The sequence below is a fragment of the Rhinatrema bivittatum genome, chromosome 1 (genome assembly GCF_901001135.1).
Source record: "Rhinatrema bivittatum chromosome 1, aRhiBiv1.1, whole genome shotgun sequence".
NCBI classification, from domain to species: domain Eukaryota; kingdom Metazoa; phylum Chordata; class Amphibia; order Gymnophiona; family Rhinatrematidae; genus Rhinatrema; species Rhinatrema bivittatum.
In genome coordinates this window covers 421,639,166-421,654,177 of record NC_042615.1, presented here as the reverse complement: position 1 = coordinate 421,654,177, position 15,012 = coordinate 421,639,166, and the positions used below count along the sequence as shown (strand labels likewise).

Sequence of the window (15,012 nt, the reverse complement as noted above, 5' to 3'; positions counted from 1 at the left end):
CCGCCTATGACTCATTTGAGACAGCCTCAAGGGTGGCAGCTTCTGGCATAAGTGCTCGCAGATGGGCCTGGTTAAAAGCATCAGACCTCAGAACAGAGGTCCAAGAAAAGTTAGTAGACCTACCCTGTGCAGGGGATAACTTATTTGGCACAAAAGTTCAAGAAGCGGTCTCTCAACTAAAAGAGCATACGGAGACCTTAAGGCAGTTATCTTCCATGCCTAATGATACCACTACCCATGCTGTACGTCGTACCCAGCGAAGGGATATTCGCAGGCCCTATTACCGTCCTAAAAGATACTATCCACCGGCAACTAGGCCTCGCCAACCAAGATCTCAGAACAGGCCACAACCTCGCCAACAAAGAACAACCAGACCTGCACCTGCTGCTCAAACAGGTCCCACAGCTGGTGTTACAGTTTTGGCTACAGTGCAACCGCCTCACCACCAGGGGTCCCTCTAGTGCTGGTTCTCCTGACAGGCCCAGTCCATCTCCTCTGTCCACTCTATGTTCTGGGTTTGCCCTTATAACCCTGCCTGACAGTTCCCTCGGTGCTTCAGCATCGAGCTCACCTGGGCTCCCTGCTCTAGCCTTCTTTGCCTTGCGCGGCCTTCGGGCCTTTCCTTGCCTTGCCTTGCGCGGCCTTCGGGCCTTTCCTTGCCTTGCCTTGCCTTGCCTTTCGCGGCCTTCAGGCCTTCTTCCTTGCTTTTCATACCTGGCCTACGGGCCTCTTGTGTGTGTGTGGCCTACGGGCCTTCTGTGTGTGTGTGGCCTACAGGCCTTCTGACCTGCCTTGCCCCGCTTACGGTGTGTGGCCTACGGGCCTTCTGTGTGTGTGTGGCCTACGGGCCTTCTGACCTGCCTTGCCCTGCTTACGGTGTGTGGCCTTCGGGCCCTCTGTGTGTGTGTGGCCTACGGGCCTTCTGACCTGCCTTGCCCCGCTTACGGTGTGTGGCCTACGAGCCTTCTGTGTGTGTGTGGCCTACGGGCCTTCTGACCTGCCTTGCCCTGCTTACGGTGTGTGGCCTACGGGCCCTCTGTGTGTGTGTGGCCTACGGGCCTTCTGACCTGCCTTGTCCTGCTTCCTGTGCCCTGACCCAGCCTGAACCTAGACACTGCTATCTGCTGCCTGCCCTGACCCAGCCTGGACCCAGACCCTGCTACTTGCCGCCTGCCCTGACCCAGCCTGAACCTAGACACCGCTATCTGCCGCCTGCCCTGACCCAGCCTGGACCCAGACACTGCTACTTGCCGCCTGCCCTGACCCAGCCTGGACCCAGACTCTGTTCTAGCCATCCTTGTCTCTCTCAACCTGGAGCCACCCTTTTGGGTGGTGTTCACGACTCCTGACCGGAGCCCAGTCGTAACAGCTGGTTTTTGAAAACATCTCCAGAGAACCCAGCCAATCTCTGAATCCTCACTCACACTTACCGGTGGGGGGAAGATTATCACATTTCTACAGCACATGGAAAACCATAACGACAGATCTATGGGTTCTTTCCATCATATTCATAGACTACTGCAGTGCCCTTCTCCTTGGCCTCCCCAAATCGACTACCAAACCACTGCAGATGATACAAAATGCCGCAGCGAGATTACTGACCAACACCAGCCGCGGAGATCACATTTCACCCATCCTCAGAAACCTACATTGGTTACCAGTAAATTTTAGAATCCTTTACAAATCAATCACCCTAATACACAAATCCATCCATCATCAACTCCAATTTGACCTCGAAATCCCCTTCAAATTACACTCCTCCAACAGACCAATTAGAGATATTCACAAAGGTACTTTGAATTTCCCCCCAACTAAAGCCACACGCCTTTCCTCGACCAAAGACAGAGCTTTTTCAATTGCAGGACCATCTATTTGGAATAACATCCCTTCAAGCCTCAGATTAGAACCCTGCCTCATAACGTTCAGAAAAAAACTCAAGACGTGGCTCTTTCACCAAGCCTTCGATGATCCTCCAGACAATCACTAGTCGTCATTATTCTCACCTGGACGTTTGGTCTTCTATCCTCTCGAACGATGGACTCTGGCACTTCCAACTTAAAGCACCTTAAGCCATAACCCATATTATTTATTGTTTTATGTCGTAATTACCTCCTGCCTTTCCTTTCTTCCAGCTATTTAAGCTTCCAAGTTTTTTACTCCTTGTTAAATGTAACTTTGCCTTATTCACCTCTATTGTTAATTACTTTTATTTATTGCTTCAGTTATACCCTTGTTCTATGTAAACCGATCCGATATGGTTATTACTATGAAGGTCGGTATAAAAAAGTGTTAAATAAATAAAATAAATATTCCACGGCTACAAGCTTAATTTCCTAACAATACCTACAGAGCTTCAAGCACCTCTGATTCCTCCCAACAGAAATCACATTCCTTAACTTCAAATAGAATTATCCACCCTTCTGAAATCCAGGGCCATAGAGCCAGTGCCCCAGTCTCAGCAGGGCAGAGGATTCTACTCCCGATATTTCCTCATTCTAAAGAAATCAGGAGGCCTACGACCCATCCTAGACCTCAGAAATCTAAACAAATTTCTAAAAAAGGAAAAGTTCAGAATGATCTCGCTAGGTACCATGCTTCCACTCCTTCAAAAGGAAGATTGGCTTTGTTCTCTGGATCTTCAAGATGCATATGCTCACATCCCAATATTTCCTCCTCATCGCAAATATCTGCGTTTCATGGTAGGTCATCAACATTTCCAATACAGAGTACTGCCCTTCAGACTCGCCTCTGCTCCCAGAGTATTCACAAAATGTCTGGCAGTAATAGCAGCACACTTACACAAACAAGGTGTTCATGTCTTCCCATATCTAGACGATTGGCTCATCAGGAGTCAGTCTCAACAAGGAGCAATCAATTCTCTCAATCAAACTATTGCTCTACTTCACGCCATGGGATTTCTCATAAATTATCAAAAGTCCCACCTCACACCGTCTCACTTGCTCCAATTCATAGGAGCAGAGTTGAACACCGTCCTTGCAAAGGCGTTTCTACCCGAGGATCAAGCAGAAACATTAGCCTTCCTAGCACGCTCGATTCTCTCAAGCACGCACACAACAGCTCATCGTATTCTAATTCTACTAGGCCACATGGCCTCCACAGTTCATGTCACTCCTATAGCAAGACTAGCCATGAGAGTAACCCAATGGACATTATGGTCACAATGGATCCAAGCCATTCAACCACTACATTCTCCAATTCAGGTAACCCACCAACTACGCTCTTCGCTCCTCTGGTGGATCAACACGGACAACTTGCGCAAGGGCTTACCCTTCCAACAACCAGTTCCACAAATTACTTTAACTACAGATGCATCCACCTTGGGTTGGGGAGCTCACGTAGACAACCTCCAAACTCAAGGAACTTGGACAAAACTCGAAGCAACATATCAAATCAATTTTCTGGAACTTCGAGCTATACGTTATGCACTGCATGCGTTCAAGGATTGTCTTTCACACAAGACTGTTCTGATTCAAACAGACAATACAGTAGCCATGTGGTACATCAACAAACAGGGAGCTACGGGCTCATATCTCCTGTGTCAGGAAGCTGCACAAATTTGGGGCTGGGCCCTGAAACACTCAATGTTCCTACGAGCCACTTATCTGGCAGGTATACACAATGTCGTAGCGGATCGACTCAGTCGTCAATTCCAACCACACAAATGGTCCCTGGATCCTGCAGTAGCGGCCAGGATATTCCAACGTTGGGGACAACCAACGATAGACCTCTTTGCGTCACATCTCAATCACAAAGTGGACAAGTTCTGTTCTCTACACAAACAGAAGAACCAACCAGCCAAGGACGCCTTTGCTCTTCCTTGGAACTCAGGCCTGCTATACTAAGAATGCCTTATAGATTTATGACCAAGAATGCCTTATCGATTTATGACTAAGAATGCCTGCTGATTTTGTACTTTGTACTCTCCTATTTATGTATATAGTTGATGGTATCCATTTAATTATTTGGAATACTGCCTCGCCTAACCAGTATTTTTACCCTCCCCCTGTTTAATGTATTCTTTTGGTTACATAGAAACATAGAAACATAGAAATGATGGCAGAAGAAGACCAAACAGCCCATCCAGTCTGCCCAGCAAGCTTCACACATTTTTTCTCTCATACTTATCTGTTTCTCTTAGCTCTTGGTTCTATTTACCTTCCTCCCCCACCATTGAAATATCTAGCTTGATTAGTTAGGGGTAGTAGGGGTAGTAACCGCCGCAATAAGCAAGCTACACCCATGCTTATTTGTTTTACCCAGACTATGTTATACAGTCCTTATTGGTTGTTTTTCTTCTCCCCTGCTGTTGAAGCAGGGAGCTATGCTGGAAATGCGTGATGTATCAGTCTTCTCCCATGCCGTTGAAGCAGAGAGCCATGCTGGATATGCATCGAAAGTGAAGTATCAGACACATTTGGTTGGGGTAGTAACCGCCGTAACAAGCCAGCTACTCCCCGCTTTGTGAGTGTGAACCCTTTTTTCTTCTCCCCTGTCGTTGAAGCAGAGAACTATGCTGTATATGCATTGAAGGTGAAGTATCAGGCTTATTTGGTTTGGGGTAGTAACCGCCGTAACAAGCCAGCTACTCCCCTCTTTGTGAGTGTAAATCCATATTTCCACATTTCCTCTTGCTGTTGAAGCTTAGAGCGATGTTGGAGTCACAGTAAGCATGTGTATGTTTATTGAATAAGGGTATTGTCTCCAGGCAGTAGCTGTCATTCTGGTGAGTCACCCACTCTTCATTGGCGGCCTCTTGACTTTATGGATCCACAGTGTTTATCCCACGCCCCTTTGAAGTCCTTCACAGTTCTGGTCTTCACCACATCCTCCAGAAGGGCATTCCAGGCGTCCACCACCCTCTCCGTGAAGAAATACTTCCTGACATTGGTTCTGAATCTTCCTCCCTGGAGCTTCAAATCGTGACCCCTGGTTCTGCTGATTTTTTTCCTGCGGAACAGGTTTGTCGTTGTCTTTGGATCATTAAAACCTTTCAAGTATCTGAAAGTCTGTATCATATCACCTCTGCTCCTCCTTTCCTCCAGGGTGTACATATTTAGATTCTTCAATCTCTCCTCGTACGTCATGCGATGAAGATCCTCCACCTTCCTGGTCGCCCTTCTCTGTACCGCTTCCATCTTGTCTTTGTCTTTTTGTAGATACGGTCTCCAGAACTGAACACAGTACTCCAGGTGAGGCCTCACCAAGGACCTGTACAAGGGAATAATCACTTCCCTTTTCTTACTCCATATTCCTCTCTCTATGCAGCCCAGCATTCTTCTGGCTTTTGCTATTGCCTTGTCGCATTGTTTCGCAGACTTCATATCGTTAGACACTATCATCCTAAGGTCCCTCTCCTGCTCCGTGCACATCAGCTTTTCCCCCCCCATCGAATACAGTTCATTCGGATTTCCACTCCCCATATGCATGACTTTGCACTTCTTAGCATTGAATCTGAGCTGCCATATCTTCGACCACTCTTCCAGTTTCCTTAGATCCCGTCTCATTCTCTCCACTCCTTCCGGCGTGTCCACTCTGTTGCTGATCTTCGTGTCATCCGCAAAAAGACAAACCTTACCTTCTATCCCGTCCGCAATTCGCTCACAAAGATATTGAACAGGACCGGTCCCAACACCGATCCTTGCGGTACACCACTTAAAACCGCTCTCTCTTCAGAGAAGGTTCCATTTACCATCACACATTGTCTTCTGTCTGTCAGCCAATTTGCAATCCAGGTCACCACCTCGGCCCTCACTCCTAAGCTTCTGGTTTTATTCACCAGTCTCCTGTGCGGAACCGTATCAAAAGCTTTGCTGAAATCCAAGTATATGATATCAAGCGCTCTTCCTCGATCCAATTCCTTGGTTACCCAGTCAAAAAAGTTAATCAGATTTGTCTGACAGGATCTTCCCCTGGTGAATCCATGTTGCCTCTGGTCCATCAATTCTCCGGACTGTAGATAGTTCACTATTCTCTCTTTTAGCAGTGACTCCATTACTTTTCCCACCACCGAAGTGAGGCTAACCGGTCTGTAGTTGCCAGCCTCCTCCCTGTTCCCACTCTTGTGAAGCGGGACCACCACCGCTCTTCTCCAATCACTTGGCACCACTCCCGTTTCTAGGGATCTATTGAACAGGTCACACAGCGGAGCTGCCAGAACATCTCTGAGCTCCCTCAATATCCTTGGATGAATCCCATCAGGCCCCATGGCTTTGTCCACTTTCAGGTTCTTTAGCTCTTCCCACACATTTTCTACTGTAAAAGGATTTATATCCATTCCTCTTCCCTCCAGTTTCTTGTTGTGTAGAGATGGTCCTTCTCCAGGGTCTTCTTTAGTGAACACAGAGCTGAAGTATTCGTTTAATATTTCTGCCATTTCTTCGTCTCTCTCCACACATTGATCATTACCACCTTTCAATTTCACTATACCACTTTGGACCTTTCTCTTTTCGCTGATGTATCTGAAAAATGTTTTGTCACCATTTTTTATCTCCTTGGCAATCCTCTCTTCTGCTTGACTCTTTGCCAACTTGATTAATTTCTTTGTCTCCCTCAGTTGATACAAATATTCTTCTTTGTGCTCCTCCCTTTGGGATCTTCTATATTTCTTGAATGCTGTTCTTTTAGCTTTAATTTTGTCAGCCACCTCCTTTGAGAACCAGATAGGTTTCAATTTTCTTTTGCTTTTCTTTACATTTCTAACATATAGAGCAGTTGCCTTGGTGATTGCTCCTTTTAGATTGGTCCACTGTTGATCCACATCTCTCTCGTTCTCCCATCCTTTAAGTTCTTCCTCCAGGTACTTCCCCATTTCCTCAAAGTCTGTGTTTTTGAACTGTAAAACTCGGGTCTTTGTGGTTCTTTTCCCTATTCTTTTAGTGATATTAAACCATACCGTTTGATGATCACTACTGCTGAGGTGGGCGCCCACCTGGACATCCGAGACATTATCTGCATTAGTGAGCACTAAGTCGAGTATAGCTCCTTCTCTCGTGGGTTCCAACACCATTTGTTTGAACAAAGATACTTGCATGGCATCCACTATCGCTCTACTATTTTTAGTTTCTGCAGATGGGATTTTCCAGTCTACATCTGGCATATTAAAGTCACCCACGATCACCACTTCTCCCTTCTTACCTATCTTATGGATGTCTTCAACCAGATCTCTGTCCAGCTCTTCCTTTTGGATTGGAGGCCTGTAAACCACTCCAATATAAATGGACGCTCCGTCATCTTTTTTTAGGTCGAGCCATACATGTAAGGGCCCTGCCCAAAAGTTATTTATATTTTGCTGTTATATGTAAGGGCTCCGCCCAAAAGTTTTTGTTTTTTGTGAACCGATGCGATGTGCAAACGAACATCGGTATAAAAGAGACTTTAAATAAATAAATAAAATAAATAAAATACTATACGCGTATCCTCCAATACCGCTCATAACCAAAACTCTTGTGAAACTACAACAGGACAAGGGGTCCACGATACTCATAGCCCCGTATTGGCCTCGACAAGTATGGTTCCCCACACTTCTAGATCTCTCAGTCAGGGATCCAATTCGACTGGGCATAGCTCCCACTCTCATAACTCAGGATCAGAGCCGGTTACGACATCCCAACCTTCAGTCCCTATCCCTGACAGCATGGATGTTGAAAGTTTGATATTGCAACCACTTAATCTTTCAACTCATATTTCGCAAGTATTCATAGCTTCACGTAAACCTTCCACAAGAAAGAATTACGCTTCCAAATGGAAAAGATTCACCTACTGGTGCAAGCAAAACAACATTGATCCTTTCACTTGCACCATTACCTCACTACTAGACTACCTATACCATCTTTCAGACTCTGGTCTTCAGACTTCATCCGTAAGAGTTCATTTAAGTGCAATCTCAGCTTACCATAATAAGGTAGGAGATGCACCAATTTCCACACAACCTCTCGACAGAAGATTTATGAGAGGCTTAACTCAACTCAAACCACCAATTCGACCTCCAGTCACAGAATGGGACTTGAATCTGGTATTAACAAGACTTATGCGTTCTCCTTTCGAACCCATAGCCTCCTGTGACATTAAATTTCTCACATGGAAGACTATCTTCCTCATAGCCATTACATCAGCTAGAAGAGTTAGTGAATTACAAGCGCTGGTCACGTACGCGCCCTACACAAGGTTTTTCCTTGACAGAGTGGTCCTCCGTACACATCCAAAATTCCTTCCCAATTCCACTTGAACCAATCCATAGTTTTACCCACATTTTTTCCAAGACCTCACTCTCACCAAGGAGAAGCAGCCTTGCATACTTTGGACTGTAAACGTACTCTATCCTTTTATTTAAACCGCACTGCAGTTCACAGGAAATCCAATCAGCTCTTTGTATCGTATGATCCAAACAAACCAGGTAAAGCAGTGGGTAAACACACTCTATCCAATTGGCTAGCAGATTGCATACAGTTTTGCTATGAAAAAGCAGGCCTTCCTCTCCAAGGGCGAGTAAAGGCACATTCAGTAAGAGCAATGTCAACCTCAGTAGCACACTACCGTTCAGTGCCAATACTTGACATATGTAAAGCAGCAACATGGACTTCTCTTCACACTTTTGCAGCTCATTACTGCTTGGACAAGCAGGGAAATCAAGATTCAGCCTATGGACAATCTGTCTTAAAGAACTTATTTCCAGTTTAAACCCAACTCCTTCTGCAACCAAATTCATGCTCTCTTCGGCTGGTTCATTTCCACAACAACACATCACTGTTGCCTTCATATTAAATGACTCAGCCTCTAGCTTGCTAATCACCCATATGTGAGGACTAGCATCCTGCTAGTCCTGGGATAAAGCAAAATTGCTTACCTTGTAATAGGTGTTATCCCAGGACAGCAGGATGTAGTCCTCACAGAACCCACCCGCCACCCCGCGGAGTTGGGCCTTCCTATTTTTCTAATCTTATTTTGCTAATGCTTATTGCTACATACAAGACTGAAGTGAGACCCCTGTGGCAGAGAATATCATGGCATGCTGAGCATGCCCAGTAGCCTCAGGCTGCCAGTCAAAAGTTTCTAGAAACTTTGACAGAAGTTTTCCCGCACTAGGGCTCCGTTACTGACGTCACCCATATGTGAGGACTGCATCCTGCTGTCCTGGGATAACACCTATTACAAGGTAAGCAATTTTGCTAAATACTGGCACAATTGAAAATAGACAAGACTATGGGATCTTATGGGGAACATCCAGAACGCTTAAGGAGGTGCTGACAGGGCTGGATTGAAGATTATGGTGCCCATAGGTAGAAGACTTAGGGGTAGGAGATTTTGAACCCAGGAGTCAGAGAGCAGCAGAGATAGTGTCAGTTTTTGGGCTCTTCAGAATACAGCTCTCTAGACATGTGCCTATCTTGCCTATGGCTAAATCATAGTTAATGCATATATGGAACAAACACAAAAGGACCTTATTGCCAAAAGCAGGCAGGCAGATTGATTAGGATCTGTAGCAGCACAGTAGGACGGCACAAAGTGGCAGACTGGGTAGGACTATGTGGCACTTATCTGCCAATAGCTTCTGTGTTTCTGTGTAAAGCAACAGAGACTCAGAAGGTCAGTAAAGCGGGTGATCAGTTGTTTCACTGTCAGTTTTGCTGCCGCACTCCAGTTATATACAATTGTTGAATTATTTTAAATTCTAATTTTTCTAACCCTAGCTGTGCCGCTTATAAATTATACAGTCTGCTGTCTCTTTTTAGGCCTTAGTGAAATAAAATAAATGAAAATTTATTGTTGTATAAATGACAAACTTTATTTTCAGAAGACACAGACCAACACTCTTAACTTTTAGAAAAATATTTTCTCCAAGCTAATTTTTTCATATGTACTTAAAGCCGTAAGCTTATAAAAGATTTTCAAAATATCAATCTGATAACTGCCTGCCAGCTAACAGGTTTATTTATTTTGAGAACATGTGCCTGTATGCCAAAGCTTGTGTGCTCTTGCCTGTCACCTACAATATTCTATGTATGGTTGCTGTTTCCTATGGGCAAAAGGAGCAGCCTGCTCAGGCCTCCTGCATAACAGGGAGCCCAGAATGCAAGGCATTTAATGACATCTACTAAAAAAAAAAAAAAAAAAGATGCAACTAGTTCTGTCAACAAATGACACATTCAAATGATTAAATCCCCATCTAGTAAGCTGGCTTGATAGATCTCACATCTACGCATTTGATATGAAAGCTTTTGTTGCCAATTGTCGACAATAGTGAATCATGTGTGCATACTGAGATATTATGGTTGATGTGTCCCATCTGCAAAAAAAGAAAAGAGGGCCCAACCACAAATGTTTTCCCAGGCTCCTGTAGTGGTAAAAGTGGCCCTGATTCCATGCCTTGGATGAAGTACAGGATCTTTTGGTTAAGTCATCTTATCCTGGGGAGAAAATAATTCACTTGTGGGCCAATGCCATTAGCAGAACTTTTAGATTCATCTGCACATAGATGTTATCTCAACTGCTTCTTTTTCACATGCTTATTGAGGGGCATCTTTGTAGTTTTCTCCGGACTAGTACTTTTCCATTGGCATTATGAATATGGAAAAAAAATATGATTATAACTTGACTGATATTTTTTTGATTTAGTGTACAATGTATGTGTGTTGATGAGAAGGATTCCTCAGACGTCATCCGTGATCTTGCAAATGTCTCCACTGTACAAGAGGTAGGAGCCATCTTAGTTATACTAACAAATTACCTTGTAGACACAGATTTTTGTATGATTTTTTAAAATTGATTTTCTTTATTGTTTAGGCATTTTCCCCTCTTTATATTCCCAATTTGACTTCCCTCCCCACACAGGCTCTAGTGGGTGCCTCCTCCAGGACATACACTTAGCTCCACTCTGGTAGACTGAAAGTGCATTGCAAACAGAAGCAAACTGGGTCGCCTCGGTGCGCCTTACGTTCCTTATCTGCTATCACCCTCTATGTTTCTGTGTTAGCAATGGCAGCAAGATTCCCTAGGGCTGCCACCTCACTCAGGTCAACTCAATCCAGACCTGGGTTTTCCCCATTGCATGAAGAGAATGTAATTATATTTCTCTTAGAGAAATCAGAACTAAAACTCCATGCATACCACAGGGCAAACTCCGGACCGGATCAGCCGAGGAGGGAGTCAATCATGAAGGATAATATATGGAGTAAAAGGCATACAAAAATTCGGAGGTTACATTTTTTGTTAAACATATGTCATAACTGGGATGTGCTGAAAAGAGAGAATCAGTGAGCTCAGAATTACATGTGAATTTTTAAGATGAGCTCTGAGAAAATTGAGGAGACTATTACAGAATCTAGATTGAAATAATGTAAGAATTGAACTGGAATATAATGTACATTTTGATTCCAGTGCTTCCTTTCAACACATCAGCAATAATTCTGGCTTCCTGTGTATTACGTTTCAATATTTCATACCTGGCCATGTCCAAACACGGACCACGCTGCCATGCCCCTCTCCACCACTCATTAACTGAGGAAATCGCATTACTTCCCTGGGCTGCTATCTAGAGTATAAGCTCTTTTGGACAGGGATATTAGCATTTTGAAAATAATCATGCACTCTGTTATGTACACTGATAGCATTACTTAAATAGAAAATATTTTTATATTTTATTTTTCTAATTCCTCCTTTCCCACACACATATGTACTTTTTCAGTATAATCAAATAAAATATCTCGCCACAGTGACCATCTAGTCTAAAGCTAGGTGTTGCAGACTGATGTACAGACATTAGGGAAGAAGCACAGACATTAGGGAAGAATCGGCTAATTCCAAAAGCAAAGCACATTCAAACAGCATTCTCTGAATTGTCAAGATGCCGGAACTGGCAGAGGTTGCAGCAAACCCTACGGTTGGCCAGAAGCAGGTTTATTCTTGGCATAGTTGGTACAGGATGCCACATAGGATAGGGTATCCTTCTTGATCGAAGGCCACAAATATAACTTTTGAATCTTGAGCAGGGTACGGCGTTGACCAGGATGGCCAGCCAGCTTGGAATCGTGCACCCAAAAGAGCACTTTCTTCCTGAGGTGTTTAGGTACGATGGTCTTACCAGCGGGCACAGAATTTGTAGTCGCCAAGATGACTTTCTTCGGGTCAATTATGTGCTGATGTTCTTCAGGCACATCCTCTGAGAGAAAAGAGCGTGACAAGGCATCAGCTCTGGTATTTCTGTCTCCGGAGCAATACTTAAGTACAATGTCAAAACGATTAAAAAATAAGGACCATCAATGTTGAGTAGTTCATAATAAAGGAACGGTAGTAGTTCATGAAGCTCAAGAAGCGGCGCAGTGCCTTCAGGCCTGTAGGTTGGGGCCAATCCCGGATGCTTTCTAGTTTCTTAGGATCCATCTGAAACCCATTTTTAGAAACAATGTAGCCCAGGAAGGGTACAGATTCCTTGTGGAACTCACACTTCTCTAGTTTTGCGTATAAGTGGTACTCTCACAGGCGTCTTAGTACCTTCTTGACGTCCTCTTGATGTGTTTGTAGATCTTGTGAGAAGATCAGAATATCATCAAGATATACTACTACACATTGATATAGTGTCCCGTAAGATGTCTGTTGCGTACGTCGCTGCTCGACGCCCTCACTCCGCCCTCCTTACCACTGTGGCAACTCCCTCTGGGCCTGATGGACGGTTTGGTGCTGCAGTGTCTTCTTGCCGTCTTCCTCTGGCATTCCCGGAGCGGCACAACGCTGTGGATCTGCCATGGATCCGCCATGTTCCTGATGATGTAGGACGTGCGCGCACTCCGAATGATGTACCAGCAAGGGCGCGAACCTCGGGGGCATCTCCCTGAACTGACGTCATCCGCTTCCAATATAAAAGGTCGCAGAAATTGCTAACGGATCGAGTTAGCAGAGGGTTTCGCTACCTAAGCTACTCTGCCTCCTCGGACTTACCAGGGGTACCCGCTTCTCGGGGGTCTCGCTCTCTTTTCTCTATTTCAGATTGCCGATGGGAACCGGTACTCGCTCCTCGAAGGCCCATGTTCCTGAAAACTCTGAAGATTCTCTACTGCCTGGAAGCTATCACAGATAAAGTCAATTGTGAGTTACCATCGCTCTCTCAGAGCTTTCCCTGGAACTAGGTACTCACTCCTCGAGGGCCTAACCCTTTCCAGCTACTGAGCTTTCTAAAGACCTTATGTGAGATCTGTCATCCAGTTCTGGCTATGAACACAGCATACCTATCTACTCACTATCTATAGTTTCTCTACAGCTCAGCTACCCTGGGATTACGGTTCCAGTACCTGAGGGACTTCAGCCCTGCCGGGCATAGCAATTCACTACTGCCACCTCTGGTGGTTCTACTAACCTGTCTAATAAAAGAATTATCTGTGTCTCCATACTCAAGCCTAGCCGGTGGTCCCTCTCAGGATATCCTCCTGGGGGTGCAGTCATCTGCCATCGGCCCAAGGATTCACCTATCTACATTCCTCTACAGCTGAGTGTCCTCTCCAAGCACTCTGCTGGTCACAGATGGCTACTCCTTTCCTACCAGGAGTCTTCAGCAACAGATTCATTAACAGTTTGTTACTATTCCCTCTACAGGAGCTGAGCATATCACTTTACTACTTCTCCTTCCACAGGAGCAGATTCCTACAGATTGCCAACTCTGTACGGAGATTCATAACAGCTTGCTAACTCCTCCTCCTTCAGGAGCTAGTACACAACAGATTGCTACTCCTAGCACTAACACAGAGCTTTCCTAACAAGATTGCTAACTCCTCCCCTTCATAGGAGTTTAACCATAACAGATTGCTAGCTCCTCCTTCCAGAGGAGCTCACACATAATAGATTACTAACTCCTCCCCTCTCAGGAGTCGAAGCATAAGAGATTGCTAACTCCCTAGCAGATCTCTAACAGATTGCTAACTCCTCCTATGGAATACATCAGATTGCTACTGCTATCTGATTGCTCCTCCCATCAGCATAGCGGATTATAACAGATTGCTAACTCCCTAGCAGATCTCTAACAATGTCGTTCATCATATTTTGAAAGACTGCAGGTGTGTTACTTAATCCGAAGGGCATGATGAGATATTCAAAATGTCCGTCGCTGGTGTTAAAAGCTGTCTTCCATTCGTCTCCTTCACGAATGTGCACCAAATTGTAAGCTCCTTTGAGATCCATTTTAGAAAATATCTTGGCTCCCTGGAGTCTGTCAAATAGTTTAGAACTCAAAGGCAGGGGATACCGGTCCTTGATGGTAATTTCATTCAGACCCCTGTAGTCGATGCAGGAACGTAAGGTACCATCCTTTTCCCCTGCAAAAAAGAATCCTGCACCAGCGGGGGTTTTTGAGGATCTGATGAATCCTTTTTGAAGGTTCTCTTGTATATAGGCGGACATGGCCTTAGTTTCAGTTGCAGAAAGAGGGTAAACTCTTCCCTTTGGAGGCTCCATATTAGGTTTCAGGTTTATAGCACAGTCAAAAACTCTGTGCAGAGGAAGTACATCTGCTGCTTGTTTAGAGAAATTACTACTAACCCAGAGGAACTCGGCACAATTTATTGCCAAACCAATATTATGTAATAATTTTATTTCACAATCATATCAAAAATACATTTTATAACAAATCATGCTAAGTGCTATAAACAATACCCACATTAAAATGCTCACATCATACTTCCATACATACCACAATTACCATCACAACTCACAACACACTATTAAAATACATCATGTACATTAACAATGCCGATAACAAATCTTATATTCCCACAATATTACAGCATATTATATTTAAACAAATTTCTAACTATTACAACAGATACCCAGTATCTACAATTTGTTAACAAATATCATATTATTTTATTTTAAATTAAACAATAATATCAAATGTTATAACAGATACCAAGTATCTACAATTTATAAACAAATAATAACATGATATATTATTTCAAATTGGACAATATAATACCCGACGGGATACCCGTTTCACCCCTTCCTTGGGGCTTC

General features: G+C 44.3%; 1 protein-coding gene across 1 annotated transcript in view; it reads left to right on the top strand.

The window, feature by feature from the left end:
• LOC115080968 overlaps nucleotides 1-15,012 on the top strand; it is a 312,075-nt gene that overhangs the window by 260,204 nt on the left and 36,859 nt on the right. The window contains exon 11 of the mRNA XM_029585462.1: nucleotides 10,633-10,711. Within this exon, the coding sequence (XP_029441322.1) occupies nucleotides 10,633-10,711 (79 nt within the window). The remainder of the gene's footprint in view (nucleotides 1-10,632; nucleotides 10,712-15,012) is intronic.